At 44.2% G+C, this 15,681-nt stretch overlaps 1 protein-coding gene across 4 annotated transcripts in view; it reads left to right on the top strand.

Annotated features, from left to right (window-relative positions):
• The first annotated feature begins 8,135 nt into the window (after positions 1 to 8,135).
• The window catches only part of LOC129393047 (sodium/hydrogen exchanger 9B1-like), a 72,523-nt gene continuing 64,977 nt past the window's right edge, over positions 8,136 to 15,681 (top strand). The window contains exons 1-4 of one of the 4 annotated variants that reach the window (XM_063597972.1): positions 8,136 to 8,423; positions 8,937 to 9,074; positions 9,542 to 9,657; positions 10,666 to 10,750. Coding sequence is in view for 1 of the 4 variants with exons in the window: in XM_063597974.1 (XP_063454044.1) it covers positions 10,741 to 10,750 (10 nt within the window). In the remaining 3 variants the exon portion in view is untranslated. The remainder of the gene's footprint in view (positions 8,424 to 8,936; positions 9,075 to 9,541; positions 9,658 to 10,665; positions 10,751 to 15,681) is intronic. The other 3 variants (XM_063597973.1, XM_063597974.1, XR_008621443.2) reach the window with 3 other exon arrangements.

Raw genomic sequence — 15,681 nt, forward strand, 5'->3', positions numbered from 1 at the left:
AATATCCACGACAGACACTTATGACGCTTCCCCTCCAGCTCTGAAACCACCCCGGTGCCCTGTGGAGGACCAGCACCAGGAAACACACATTCCATAGGTGACTCAAGGTTTCCAAATCCAGGGAGCTATTTTCCGACTGAGTTTCCCCTGGGGCCCACCTACTTTTTGAGAAGTCTCATGCCCACACTGAAAAAGCACGTAAACCCTTCTTTGAACTGTCTCAAAGTTATTTCTCCTTAAAAAGAAGCATTTCACTTAGGGTTTGGTTTTGTTTTTGTGTTTTTTGAGACAGGACTTCTTTCTGTTGCCATTACTGCAGTCTCGACCTCCCTGGCTCAAGTGATCTTCCCACCTCAGCCTTCTGAGTAGCTGGGACTGCAGGTGTGCACCACCATGCCCGGCTAATTTTCCTATTTTTTGTAGAGATGGGGTTTCACTAAGTTGCCCAGGCTGGCCTTGAACTCCTGGGCTCAAGCGATCTCCCACCTCAGCCTCCTGAGGAGCTGGGATTACAGGCATGAGGCAAGAGGGGCATTTCTTTCATAGTTAGATCTCCATTTTTGGAGATGTATTGCAATTCTGAGGGATGGTGTTGTTGGCTTTCACCTTGCAGAAATCGATTCCAAAATTGAGTTATGGAGAATGATATGATAGAGTGCCTTCAAAATTGACCTAGGAGCCAGGCACAGTGGCTCACATCTGTAATCCCAGCACTTTGGGAGGCCAAGGCAGGCAGATTACTTGAGACCAGGAGTTCAAGACCAGCCTGGCCAACATGATGAAACCCTGTCTCTACAAAAAATAATAATAATAATAATAATAATAATAATTAGCCAAGTGTGATGGTACACACCTGCAATCCCAGCTACTCAGGTGGCTGAGGCACAAGAATCGCTTGAACCCAGGAGGTGGAGATTGCAGTGAGCTGAGATCTCGCCACTGCACTCCAACCTGGGTGAGAGAGGGAGACTCTGTGTCAAAAAAAAAAAAAAAGAAATACAACCTTAAAAGGAGACTGGTGTGTTACTTTGTTTTAATTTGGATTTTTCTGTTTCAGTTTGTCACCTCCAGCTAGGAAACAGACTGCAGTCCAACGTAAATACAGTGCACAGAATCTCTGTGTGTGCATAGTGGCCTCCCCTTACAGGGTCAATTTTGGCCTTTGGCCTTAATCCCGAAGTATTTGCGTATGCTTTTTGTTCCTTGGCAAATAAATGAGAAAATAATTAGCCAACATTGGAAAGGTATTGTCCTAACAATGGCCCTTTAATGTTTCTTAGGAAAATTATGGTGACTCACTAAAATATCCTTGCTCAATGTCTGTTCAGTTGAATTTAATAACATATCTTGCTAATGTTTGCATGTCTATGAAATGTGACTATGCAGAATTACTGAAAATTAACTATAAAATCCAAGGCATCTAACTTTTAAACTTATCTTGGTTCATCACGTATATTTACACTAGATTTTATACTGTCTTCATTTTTTTTTTTGTCTGTTTGTTTGTTTTGAGACAGAGTCTTGCTCTGTCAGCCGGGCTGGAGTACAGTAGTGTGATCTCGGCTCACTGAAACGTCCAGCTCCCGGGTTCAAGCAATTCTGCCTCAGCCTCTGAGAAGCCAGGATTATAAGTGTGCACTACCATGTCCGGCTATTTTTTTTTATTTTTAGTAGAGACGGGGTTTCACCATGTTGGCCAGACTGGTCTCGAACTCCTGACCTCAGGTGATCCACATGCCTCAGCCTCTCAAAGTGTTGGGATTATGGGAGTGAGCCACTGTGCCCGGCCTCACAAATGCCTTTTTGTTCAACACTGCAGATATTTCCCAACAAATGGGCTCATCCCTTCCAGTCTAGCACCTCACTCAACCCCAAACCTGATGGTTCTCTCACTTCCCAAAGTTGAGGCTGCCATACCCCAGTCTAGAACCCTATCTAGCCTCTGTGCAGATAAGGTTCGTACCCAGGTACCTCTTCATACCCTGGATGTATGAAGGATCTCTGGCTCAGAGGCTTCTGGAAGGTGTGCTGCTCCCACTTACTCTGTGTTCTGATAGACGCCCACCGAGATGTTCAGCCCCTCCAGCTCTTCCTTGAGCATCTGCAGGTCTGAGTTGACGAAGCTCAGCTCCAGCCGCACTTGCTCCCGCACCTTTGGGTTTGCGGCCACTCTGTTCAAAGAGAAGAGGGAGAGAAGTGCCCTCAGCCAGGTATCCCAGCTTCTGGGTGAACAGACCCAATCCCCAGTCCCTGCAGGGAGGATCAGGGCACGGCTTGCAGAGGAGGGCCGGGAGTGTCGGGTAAGGTATCCCACGGACACAGAGCACCTGCCCAGCTTGCAGCACACCTGCCAGTACGTGGAGCTGGGGACACAGACAATGACACTGTGAGCTGCAGACATGAACTCTATGACATCCTACAAAAACTCTGTCTTGAGAAGAGAAAACAAAACTGCTCCTAGCCATGCCCTAAAATACCGTAAGATAGCCACTTGAAAAGAAATGAATGATTCTGGTCAGGCATGGTGGTTCACATCTGTAATCCCAGCACTTTGGGAGGCCGAAGCAGGTGGATTAGCTGAGGTCAGGAGTTCGAGACCAGCCTAGCCAACATATAGTGAAACTCTGTCTCTAATAAAAAACACAAAAACTAGCTGGGTGTGGTGGCGCACACTTGTAGTCCCAGCTATGCAGAAGGCTGAGGCTTGAACCTGGAAGATAGGGGTTGCAGTGAGCTGAGATTGTGCCACTGCACTCCAGCCTGGGCAACAGAGCAAGGCTCCCTCTCAAAAAAATAAAATTTGTTTTAAAAAAAGAAAGAAATGGATGATTAGCTGGGCATGGTGGTGCATGCCTATAGTCCCAGGCAGGAGGATCGCTTGAGTCCAGGAGGTTGATACTGCAGTGAGCTATGATCACACCACCGCAATCCAGCCTGGGTGACAGGGCAAGACACTCTCTCTAAAAACTAAAATATGATAATATGAAATTATATATATATATATATATATATATGATAGTAAAATAAAATGAATGAATGAGAAAATGAAGGGAGAGGTAATGCTTCCCAATTCATTCTGTAAACTAGTAATAGCAACCCAAGCCTAGCAACATATAAATAGGATTATACACCATAACTAAGTGGGATTTATCCCAGGAATGCAAGGTTGGTTTAACATCTGAAAATCAATATAATATATTATATTAACAGAATAAAGGACAAAAAACACATGGTGACTTCAACAGATATTGGAAAAACTATATGACAAAATCCATCACAGATTCATAATAAAAATTCTCAACAAAGTAGGAATAAAAGAGAATTTATGAAATCTGATAAAAGACACCTATAAAAACCCACAGTTAACATCACACTTTGTGGTGAATGACTGCTTTCCTCTTCTCACCACAAACAAGGCAAAGATGCCCACCTTTGCTATTTCTAATCAATGAGGCAAATAAAGAAATTAAAGGCATCCAGATTAGAAAGGAAAAAATAAAACTGTCTTTATTTACAGATGGCATTATCTTATATATAGAAAATCCTAAGGCATCCATAAAATAAATATTGGTACTAATAAATTTAGCAAGGTCACAGGGTATAATCAATATACAAAAATCAATTCTTTTTTTTTTCTCTAGACAGGGTATCACTCTGTCACCTAGGCTGGAGTGCAATGTCACCATTATGGCTTACTACAGCCTCAACTTCCCAGGCTGAAGCCATCCTCCAGCCTCAGCCTCCCAAGGAGCTGGAACTACAGGTGCACACCACCACGCTGGCTGATTTTTGTATTTTTTTTGTAGAGATGGAGTCTCACTATGTTGCCCAGGCTGGCCCAGAAATCCTGGGCTCAAGCAATCTTCCTGCTTCAGCCTCCCAAAGTTCTGAGATTACAGGCATGAGCCACTGTGCCTGGCCAATTCAACTTCTATATAATAGCAATGAACAATCTTGAAACTGAGAAAACCATTCCATTCACAATAGCATCAAAAAGAATAAAATACTCAGGAATAAACAAAAGAATCACAAGACATGTAAACTGAAAACTACAAAACAATGCTGAGATATATTAAAAGAAGAGCTATTCCATGTTTACGGATGGGAAGGCTCATTATTGTCAAGATGTCAAGCCTCCTCAGTTGGCACATTCATTCAATGCAACCTCAATCAAAATCCCAGTAACCTTTTTAATAAAACTCGGCAAGCTGAATGGAAATGCAAAAAAAAAAAACCCACAATAGGCAAAATAATTTTGAAAAATAAGAACAGAGTTGGAAAACATATTGATTTTAAAATTTACTAAGAAGCTGGGCTGGGCATGGTGGCTCACGTCTGTAATCCTAGCACTTTGGGAGGCTGAGGCGGGTAGATCACCTGAGGTCAGGAGTTCGAGACCAGCCTAGTCAACACAGTGAAACTCCATCTCTACTAAAAATACAAAAAATTAGCCAGGTGTGGTGGCAGACGCCTATAATCCCAGCTACTCGCGAGCCTGATGCAGGAGAATCACTTGAACCTGGAAGGCAGAGGTTGCAGTGAGCCAAGATCACACCACTGCACTCCAGCCTGGGCAACAAGAGAGAAACTCCATCCCCAAAAAGAATAAAAAATAAAAAATAAACTTACTAAGAAGCCATAGTCATCAAGATAGCATGGTACTGACATAAAGATAGGCAATTAAACAGAACAAGAGTCCAGGAATAGGCCAGGTGTGGTAGCTCATGCCTGTAATCCCAGGACTTTGGGAGGCCAAGACGGATGGATCACGAGGTCAGGAGATCGAGACCATCCTGGCTGACATGGTGAAACCCCGTCTCTACTAAAAATACAAAAAAAAAATTGTATTTTTAGTAGAGCGTGGTGGCGGGTGTGGTGGTGGGCACCTGTAGTCCCAGCTACTCAGGAGGCCGAGGCAGGAGAATGGTGTGAATCCAGGAGGCGGAGCTTGCAGTGAGCTGAGATCGCACCACTGCACTCCAGCCTGGGTGACAGAGCGAGACTCCGTCTCATGAAAAAAAAAACAAGAGTCCAGGAATAAATGTTTACATTCATGTAGCAAATCTTTACAATTGATTTTGAACAAAAGTGCCAAATCAATTCAATGTGGAAAAGATTATTGTTTCAACAAATAGTGCTAAAGCAAGTTGACATCCAAAGGTACGTCAGGGTCCCTAAAACCACCCCCAAGTTCAGTGTTAATCTAGGAGGACTTGCAAAAGTCATGGCTACGGTTTACTACAGCAAAAGACACAAAGCGTAATAAGCAAAGGGAAAGGCATATGGGGTGAAATTGGGAGGAGGCCCGGCCCAGGCTTTTAGGGGTCCTCTCCCAGTGGAATCCCACAGACCATGCTTAATTCTCCCGTCAAGGAGTTGTGACAACACACGTAAAATGCCAAGAAAGCCCCCAGAAAGTTCCAATCAGGACTCAGGTCCCACCGGGAGGTCCCTCCCTAGCTGACTTCTTGGGCTCCCTCCCAAAGCGGGCAGAAGGGTCTGGGTGAGGGACCTGAGCCTGGTTTTCACTTTCCTAAGCCCGAGGGTCCTCTTCCTAGCACAAGGCCTTGAGGACGCTTGGGAAGCCAGCCTTCAGGTCCCGCTGTTTTGTTATTTTGCCAAAGTATGTCCCGTCCGTAAGTTTGCCCCCTCGGGTCACTTTCTTCACCTTATCAGCAGGGCCCATCATTCCTGCTGCTTTCCAAGAAGATGCCAGAGCATATTTTTAGACCAATGAAGTCGGTGGGACAGTGGGTGGGACCCAGAGAGTGACGGACAGTGAGTCGGCCTGGACGGTGGGAAGGCAAAGTGAGTTCCGCTCCTGGGACGGGGCTGGGAGGGGACATGGAATGGTCTGTCAGCTATGAGTTTGTGGAAGGCAGAGTCGGTGACTTTCAGCTGACCTGCCTCGGTCTGGAAGATTCCAGTAGAGAAAGGGAGGGCCAGGGGCCTGGAGGCTGGTTCCAGGCCTGGGTGCTGGGCCTGAGAGCATTTCCAAAGCACTGAGCCTGGGACTGAAGGTAATTCACCACGAGCGCTCAGCTGGGGAGGACTGTCTGTGTGCTTCCCCCACCTCCCAGTCCCTCAACTCACCCCCAGTCCCCCCACCTGCCTTAACTCAGGAAAAAGGCCTCCCTCATGAGCACTGGCAGCTGCCTTCGGAGGCATGTCACAGTCACACCCCAGGACACAACACAGAATCTCAGGCTGGCAGGGGACATTTGAGATCAGCCAGCCCAGCCTCTCATTTTACAGCTGGGAATGGGCACAGGATGGCCATGGCTGCCCAAGGTCACAGAGCCTGGGAGGGAGAAGCAGGCACAGTGGAAAAAGTAAGGTCACGTGAGCCAGGTCTGGGCACCGGGTCCAGGCCTGCCACTCCCCTGCATGCGGCTCAGGGCGATGGCTCAGCCTCTCAGCCTCAGGTCCACAGCCGAAGCAGGCAGAGGAACAGCTGTTTGAGGGGCTGCCTGGGGAGGAGTGGGGCTGGGTGTCCTGTGCGCACAGCGGACACTTCATCAGCCACTCTGTAGGCAGCCAAGCCAGGAGGGCCCTCTGGGCACCTGGGCCTCTCCGCAGGAAGAGGAGCAGGGACCCACTATCCTTTGGGTCAACGAAGGCCTTAAGCAATGGGCTCGAAAATCCCTGATTAGTGACTACCTTCTGTTGCTAGGCAAGATGGGGACAAATACGGGGTCCAGTTCTCCAGCTGTTAAACATCTGTCTCATCAAGAAGATGGGACAGCACATGGAAAATAAATTTCTATGGTTATAATAACTGTCCCAGATTCTCTGTGCAGTAATGGCCGACCTGCTTTCCCTCTGAAAACAAGCAAGAATTTTGGATAAAACAATAACAAAATTACGTTAAAAGCATCAAAGGGCTGCTAAGCTAGTGGGAAACCTCCAGGCCAAGTTTCAGGGGAAAATCAAGAACCTAGGGAGGAGCGCTGGGGCCATTGTTGCCTGTGAGCATTTGCCAACCTGGCAAGTTGGGCTTCGACCTTGGAGGGAGTAGGGGGGTAGACAGAGGTCAAGGCATGAGGAGGCTGATAGGGGATTCACCCCCATATCAAGCTGGGAGCCTGAAAGGCCTCACCTTGGGTGAAGACAGAAGAAGAGATAACCCTGGCCCCTGCCCCAAAACATGGAATTCATTAGCATTAAAAGGAGTGGGAGGAAAAAAGGAAAGGAAACTCACAGATTCAACCACAAAGAGCCTCTGGCCTCCTGCGGACTTGGACCGCTCACCCATCACACCTGGGAGGCCCGGGGATGGTGGGGCTTCTGTGCACTTGGTTCCAGGTGGTCTGGGCTGTCCATGTGAAAGCAAACACCATCCTCGTGAGAAGGAACCTCTGTCTCTGGCCTCATGGAAACCCCACAGACACCCTTCCAAGGGCCCCAAGAAGCACACAAAGATATCCGAGTCTGAAAGGGAAGAAGGCACCATGAGTAAGAACCAGCAGACAAGCTAGCAGACACCCGCACAGTCTCCCCATATTATTATACAATTACCAAACAAGACACTACGGTACATTTCAAACCATAATAGGAGAGATGGCCCATGTTCGGTGGCCAAGCATAGCACAGAGCTCCTCACTCCTCCAGGAATTCCACTGAAGGGTGGCAAGTTCTGGAGTTCAAGCCACTGGGGAGGCAACAGGAGTGCAAGCGGCCACAGTTCAGGCGCTGTTGGGCAGAGCGGGGGAGGGGGCGCTCCCAAGGAGTCCACTGGGAGACGCAGGCAGGGGGCTTCCCAGGAAGCCTCACCAGCTTCCCTTCACACTGATCCCCTGTAAACGTGTGTCCAGCCTCGATGTAAGAGGAGCAGGGAGAAATTGATTTGCTATTCATAAAATGTGCGCCTCTCTGCGCCTGCGCCCGCCCTGGGCGCCTCTCTGCGCCTGCGCCCGCCCTGGGCGCCTCTCTGCGCCTGCGCCCGCCCTGGGCGCCTCTCTGCGCCTGCGCCCGCCCTGGGCGCCTCTCTGCGCCTGCGCCCGCCCTGGGCGCCTCTCTGCGCCTGCGCCCGCCCTGGGCGCCTCTCTGCGCCTGCGCCCGCCCTGGGCGCCTCTCTGCGCCTGCGCCCGCCCTGGGCGCCTCTCTGCGCCTGCGCCCGCCCTGGGCGCCTCTCTGCGCCTGCGCCCGCCCTGGGCGCCTTTGCGAGGGCGGAGCTGCGTTCCCTCAGCACAGACCCAGATTGCATCTTGAGGGCGAGCTGAGTTCTCCTCTGCACAGACTTCGGAGGTACAGCGAAGGCGGAGCAGTGTTTTCCTCAGCACAGACCCGGGCGGGCGGGCCGGGGGCACCGCGAGGGCGGAGCTGCGTTCTGCTCAGCACAGACCCGGGGTACACCTCGAAGGCAGAGCAGCTTTCTCCTCAGCACAGACCTTGGGGACACTGCCTCCCTTTGAGCAGAACAGGTGAATGAATGAATGAGTGTAATCACATGCCCTGCCTTTCCCTGTTTATCAAGCCTGGCATCACTTTAGAATCTCTTGTTAGGATTTATGATACCCAGGCTTTACCTCAGAAGCTGAGCGTGGCACTCAGGTATAAGCATGTTTTTTCAAGCTCCCCAGGTATTCCATAGCGCAGCCATGTTTGAGACAGTGGGGTCTAAGAACCATGTAGAACTAATTAGAATCCTGAAGTGTCTGTGATAAAGGTAATAAGCTTTTTGTAAGATTACAGAGGACATAGGTTAAGTTGGAAAGCCTGAGTGTTGAGATTCCTAGGCTCAGGAATTTTAATTTAAGCACAGTTAAATGTCTTAACTTGCAAAGACATGAATCTGTAGATTCCAGATTAATGGCAGGTGTGAATTGTACAATAGAAACTGATCTAGCCTACGTGTCTTCTTGGACTGGCAGACTATGTTAATCTTTTTATTTTATGACAAGTTCAACATTATTCCCTTTTGTACTGAATTTTAGATTACTGATTTTGGGCACTCCAAGATTTTGGGAGAGACCTCTCTCGTGAGAACCTTATGTGGAACCCCCACCTGCTTGGCTCCTGAAGTTCTTGTTTCTGTTGGACTGCTGGGTTTTAGGAGTTATTCTTTTTATCTGGTAAGAAATATTTTCATTGCTTCACAGACTGGTAGGAGGTGATTAGATGAAGTCACAAATGTGTCTTGCTCTGTTGTCCAGGCTGGCATGCAGTGGCTTGATCTTGGCTAACTGTAGCCTCTGCCTCCTGGGTCAAGTGATCCTCCCACCTCAGCCTCCTGAGTAGCTGGGACTACATGCGCACACCACCATGCCCAGCTAATTTTTCTATTTTTTGTAGTGATGGGGTTTTGCCATGTTGCCCAGGCTGGTCTTGAACTCCTGGGCTCAAGTGATCCTCTTGCCTCGGCCTCCCAAAGTACTGGGATTTCAAGCATGAGCCATTGTGCCCAGCCTAGCTCACTTTTTGACCATTGATTTAAAGAAAAATCAGACTTTTCATTATGCTGAAAAAGAAATCTTTATATCTGAATGCCACTGAGAATGCCACTTGATTTCTTTTCCTTTCTCTCTCTACCATTATTAAGCCTTAGTGGGTATCCACCTTTCTCTGAGCATAGGACTCAAGTGTCACTGAAGGATCAGATCTCCAGTGGAAAACACAACTTCATTCCTAAAGTCTGGGCAGAAGTCTCAGAGAAAGGTATGAATATGAAAGGGTTAAGAATTTGTGATATTCTAAAATGTGGGTGTCCTGTGGTGGGAGTTTCTCTCCAAATTCCATGGTGTTTTCTCCTGTCAATTCTGTTCTTATTTTCTATCGTTAGTTTCACACCATTTGAGAGGCACTGGAAATTATTAAGAGCATGTACTCAGGTCCTGGGTCTGCTACTACTTAGCTGTGTGGCCTTAGGCAAGTTATTTAACCTCTGTCTCCAATTTCTTTCTGTGTAAAGGGACCCTCAATAATCCCTACCTTAAAAGGTTTTTTGAGGGTTAGGGATAATGTACACAAGTGCCTGGTACCTATTTTAATGAGCAAAATAAATGCACTTGTAACTTTTTAGTTACAAGGTTTCCTTTGAGTAAGCAAGCGTGTAAAAACTAGATGTCTTTAGTTACTTTGTATTTTATAATTTATCCTGGCAACTTTAGTTCCCTGAAGAGAAAGTAGAAAATTAAATGTCAAATAACATAACATAGGTGATTGTGTTAAATGTCAGAATATTTAAGGAATAATAATGTTGTAATATACAGGCCAGCGTGCATTTGTTGCTTGCTGGAGTAGTCAAGTTTTATTTCTGACAAGTCTGCAGTTCCAGGGAGCCTCTCCCTGGCTGAGTAACTGTCACCCATCCATCTGTAGATGTCAGGGAGAGTTTGCTGTGCATCCCAGTTATCTTAGAATTGGGTAGAAGTTTAGCTTTAATTAGTTTGACCTTGAGTCTAGCAACAAGAGAGGGAACAGGCAACGAAGAGGTAGTGACTGATGTCCCAGCAGCAGGAGACAGGGAGTGTCATTGTCATTCCTGGTCTTCTCACAGTACTCTGAATACAGAGAATGAGGAAGATTAGGGGGCCCTGTCTGCTGACTCCCTGATGATCTCAGACCCTCTCTGCTCTTTCTGGATGGTGGCCTGTTAATTCTGGCATACTGTTACTGATAATATATTTATCCTTTTCACTGTGATTTGCCCAATTGTTGCTTTAGCACTGGACCTTGTCAAGAAGTTGTTGGTAGTGGATCCAAAGGCACGTTTTACGACAGAAGAAGCCTGAAGACACCATGGTTTCAGGTGGGTGTGGGACAGTGCCTGCTAGCATAAAATACATGGGAAGCCCTGCTGCCTGAGAGACATGAGACAGAGGACAGAAACATATTTACTTTGTTGAATCTGTTTAATTGTTTTAATGTACTGGGGGAATATCTTGGCGGATGGGTTACAACCTGTTTTTTTTTTTTTTTTTTGAGACAGGTTCTCATTCTGTCTCCCTGGCTGGAGTGCAGTGGCACGATCTCAGCTCACTGCAACCTCTGCCCCCCAGGTTCAAGTGATTCTCCTGCCTCAGCCTCCCAAGTAGCTGGGATTATAGCCACCCACCACCACACCCAGCTAATTTTTGTATTTTCAGTAGAGACAGGGGTTTCACCATGTTGGCCAAGCTGGTCTTGAACTCCCGACCTCAGGTAATCCACCCTCCTTCGCCTCCCAAAGTGCTGGGATTACAGGCCTGAGCCACCATGCCCAATCTCTTTTTCTCTTTCTAAACTTCCTAAGGTGGACACTTAACTAATTTTCAGCCTATTTTTCAATATAAACATGTAAAGATATAAATTACCCTTTCAGTACTGCCTCAGCTCTATCTCACAAGTTTTGTTATGTAGTATTTCACTTCCAAATATCTTCTGATTTTCATTTTCATGTCTTCTTTGACTGAAAAATTATTTAAGGTATGCCTTTAGTTTGAAGATGAAAGAAATTTACATTTTTTTCTCTAATAAATTGCATTTTGGTTACAGAGTATAGGCCGCATGTTATAATGTTTGTTTATTTGTTGTGATTTGATTCATAGGCTAGCATAGATTCAGTTCTCCTAAGACTTTATCAGGCTTCAAAGTATATATATATTCTCTAATTTGAGCATACAGAAGTCTATATATTTCCTTTAAATTAAGCTTTTTAAATACAGTGGTAAAAATCTGAGATAATCTTACTACATTTTGATTATCATTGACTCAGAGGTTTAAGTTTCTTCAAGGTTGAGGATTTAGCCATTTTTCTTTGTAATTCTGCCAATTTGTGCTTCATATATTTTACGGTTGAATTGTTACATGCATACATGTCTTTACATAATGACTTTTATTCCTCAGAATTTTTTTTGTCTTAAATTATAGTTTTTGATATGAAAATAGCTATATCAGCCATATATTGGTTAATATTTGTTTTATTTATCATTTACTCATCTCATGCCTTCAGAATTTTGTGTCTTCATGTTTTTAACTATTACGGGTTATACCTGGATTTTCACATTTTTATCCAGTCTTCAAGTGTCTGTCTTTAACTAATTTAGACCATTTAAGTTTATTGTGGTTATGGATAAATTTATATTTACTTCTGTCATCATATATTGTGCTTTCTGTTAACCATATTATTTCTCCAATTCTTTTCCCCAATGCATTCTATTAGATTGATCAAGGTTTTTCCTCTCTATTTGTTTAAAAGTTGTATGTTCTAGTTCTATTCACGATTACCCTTGAAATGTAATATGTGTACTTGAATTAACAAGTAATTAAAAAAACTAATTGTAAAATTAAAATCACTAGTTTCATCTTGAAGGATGCATTAATTTTGATCACCCTCATTCATCCCCAACTTACTGTTTTCCAGTACTTTTGTTCCAATTTATATTTTATCAGCTTTTTTGAGGTATAATACACAGTGCACAAAATTTATTTATTTTAAATGCACATTTCGATGAGTTTTGGCAAATTTATAGAGTTGTACAACAATTACAAAAATTCAGTTTTTGAATACTTACATAATCTCAAAAAGTTTCCTCATGCTTATTTGCATTAAATCCTCACTCCCACCTACCCAAGTCCCAAGTAACAAATGATCTGCTTTCTTTATAGATTTGCCTTCCATGAAAAGTTACATAGATTGGCTGGGCACAGTGGCTCACGCCTGTAATCCTAGCATTTTGGGAGGCCAAGGCGAGCAGATCACCTGAGCCCAGGAGTTCAAGACTAACCTAGGCAACATGGTGAAACCCCATCTCTACTAAAAACACAAAAATTAGCTGGGCATGGTGGCGCACCTGATAGCTACTCGAAGGCTGAAGTGTGATGGATTAGGTTTATTGATTTGCGTATATTGAACCAGGCTTGCATCCCAGGGATGAAGCTGACTTGATAGTGGTGGATAAGCTTTTTGATGTGCTGCTGGATTCGGTTTGCCAGTATTTTATTGAGGATTTTTGCATTGATATTGATATTGGTCATCAGGGATATTGGTCTAAAATTCTCTTTTTTTTGTTGTGTCTCTGCCAGGCTTTGGTATCAGGATGATGCTGGCCTCATAAAATGTGTTAGGGAGGATTCCCTCTTTTTCTATTCATTGGAATAGTTTCAGAAGGAATGGTACCAGCTCCTCTTTGTACCTCTGGTAGAATTCGGCTGTGAATCCATCTGGTCCTGGAATTTTTTTGGTTGGTAGGCTAATTAATTATTGCCTCAATTTCAGAGCCTGTTATTGTTCTATTCAGGGATTCGACTTCTTCCTGGTTTAGTCATGGGATGGTGTATTTGTCCAGGAATTTATCCATTTCTTCTAGATTTTCTAGTTTATTTGTGTAGAGGGGTTTGTAGTATTCTCTGATGGTAGTTTGTATTTCCATGGGATCAGTGGTGAAATCCCCTTTATCATTTTTTATTGCATCCATTTGATTTTTCTCTCTTCTCTTCTTTATTAGTCTTGCTAGTGGTCTATCAATTTTGTTGATCTCTTCAAAAAACCAGCTCCTGGGTTCATTGATTTTTTGAAGGGTTTTTTGTGTCTCTATCTCCTTCAGTTCTGCTCTGATCTTAGTTATTTCTTGCCTTCTGCTAGATTTCGAATTTGTGTGCTCTTGCTTCTCTAGTTCTTTTAATTGTGATGTTAGGGTGTCGATTTTAGATCTTTCCCGTTTTCTCTTGTGGTTATTTAGTGCTACAAATTTCCGTCTACACACTGCTTTAAATGTGTCCCAGAGATTCTGATATGTTGTGTCTTTGTTCTCGTTGGTTTCAAAGAACATCTTTATTTCTGCCTTCATTTCGTTATTCACCCAATAGTCATTCAGGAGCAGGTTGTTCAGTTTCCATGTATTTGTGTGGTTTTGAGTGAGTTTCTTAATCCTGAGTTCTAATTTGATGGCACTGTGGTCTGGGAGACAGTTTGTTGTGATTTCTGTTCTTTTACATTTGCTGAGGAGTGTTTTACTTCTAACTATGTGGTCAATTTTGGAATAAGTGAGATGTGATGCTGAGAAGAATGTACATTCTGTTGATTTGGGGTGGAGGGTTCTGTAGATGTCTATTAGGTCTGCTTGTTGCAGAGCTGAGTTCAAGTCCTGGAAATCCTTGTTAACCTTCTGTCTCATTGATCTGTCTAACATTGACAGTGGGGTGTTAAAGTCTCTCATTATTACTGTGTGGATGTCTAAGTCTCTTTGTAGGTCTCTAAGGACTTGCTTTAAGAATCTGGGTGCTCCTGTATTGGGTGCATGTATAGTTAGGATAGTTAGATCTTCTTGTTGCATTGATCCCTTTACCATTATATAAAGGCTTTCTTTGTCTCTTTAATCTTTGTTGGTTTAAAGCCTGTTTTATCAGAGACTAGGATTGCAATCCCTGCTATTTTTTTCTTTCCATTTGCTTCGTAGATCTTCTTCCATCCCTTTATTTTGAGCCTATGTGTGTCTCTGCACGTTAGATGGGTCTGCTGAATACAGCACACTGATGTGTCTTGACTCTTTATCCAGTTTGCCAGTCTTTGTCTTTTAATTGGGGCATTTAGCCCATTTACATTAAAGGTTAATATTGTTATGTGTGAATTTGATCCTGTCATTATGATGTTAGCTGGTTATTTTGCTCATTAGTTGATGCAGTTTCTTCCTAGGATTGGTGGTCTTTACAATTTGGCATGTTTTTGTGTGGCTGGTACTGGTTATTCCTTTCCATGTTTAGTGCTTCCTTCAGGAGCTCTTGTAAGGCAGGCCTGGTGGTGACAAAATCTCTCATCATTTGCTTGACTATAAAGTATTTTATTTCTCCTTCGCTTATGAAGCTTAGTTTGGCTGGATATGAAATTCTGAGTTGAAAATTCTTTTCTTTAAGAATGTTGAATATTGGCCCCCACTCTCTTCTGGTTTGTAGGGTTTCTGCCAAGAGATCTGCTGTTAGTCTGATGTGCTTCCCTCTGTGGCTAACCCGACCTTTCCCTCTGGTTGCCCTTAACATTTTTCCTTTCATTTCAACCTTGGTGAGTCTGACAATTATGTGTCTTGGTGTTGCTCTTCTCGAGGAGTATCTTTGTGGTGTTTTCTGACCCTAACATCACAATTAAAAGAACTAGAAAACCAATAGCAAACACATTCAAAAGCTAGCAGAAGGCAAGAAATAACTGAGATCAGAGCAGAACTGAAGGAGATAGAGACACAAAAAACCCTTCAAAAAATTAATGAATCCAGGAGCTGGTTTTTTGAAAAGATCAACAAAATTGATAAACTGCTGGCAAGACTAATAAAGAAGAAAAGAGAGAAGAATCAAATAGACACAATAAAAAATGATAAAGGGGATATCACCACTGATGCCACGGAAATACAATCTACCATCAGAGAATACTACAAACACCTGTACACAAATAAACTAGAAAATCTAGAAGAAATGGATAAATTCCTCGACACATACACCCTCCCAAGACTAAACCAGGAAGAAGTTGAATCTCTGAATAGACCAATATCAGGCTCTGAAATTGTGGCAATAATCAATAGCTTATCAACCAAAAACAGTCCAGGACCAGATGGATTCACAGCCGAATTCTACCAGAGGTACAAGGAGGAACTGGTACCATTCCTTCTGAAACTATTCCAATGAATAGAAAAAGAGGGAATCCTCCCTAACTCATCTTATGAGGCCAGCATCATCCTGATACCAAAGCCTGGTAGAGACACAACTAAAAAAGAG

The sequence above is a fragment of the Pan paniscus genome, chromosome 18 (genome assembly GCF_029289425.2).
Source record: "Pan paniscus chromosome 18, NHGRI_mPanPan1-v2.0_pri, whole genome shotgun sequence".
NCBI classification, from domain to species: Eukaryota; Metazoa; Chordata; class Mammalia; order Primates; family Hominidae; genus Pan; species Pan paniscus.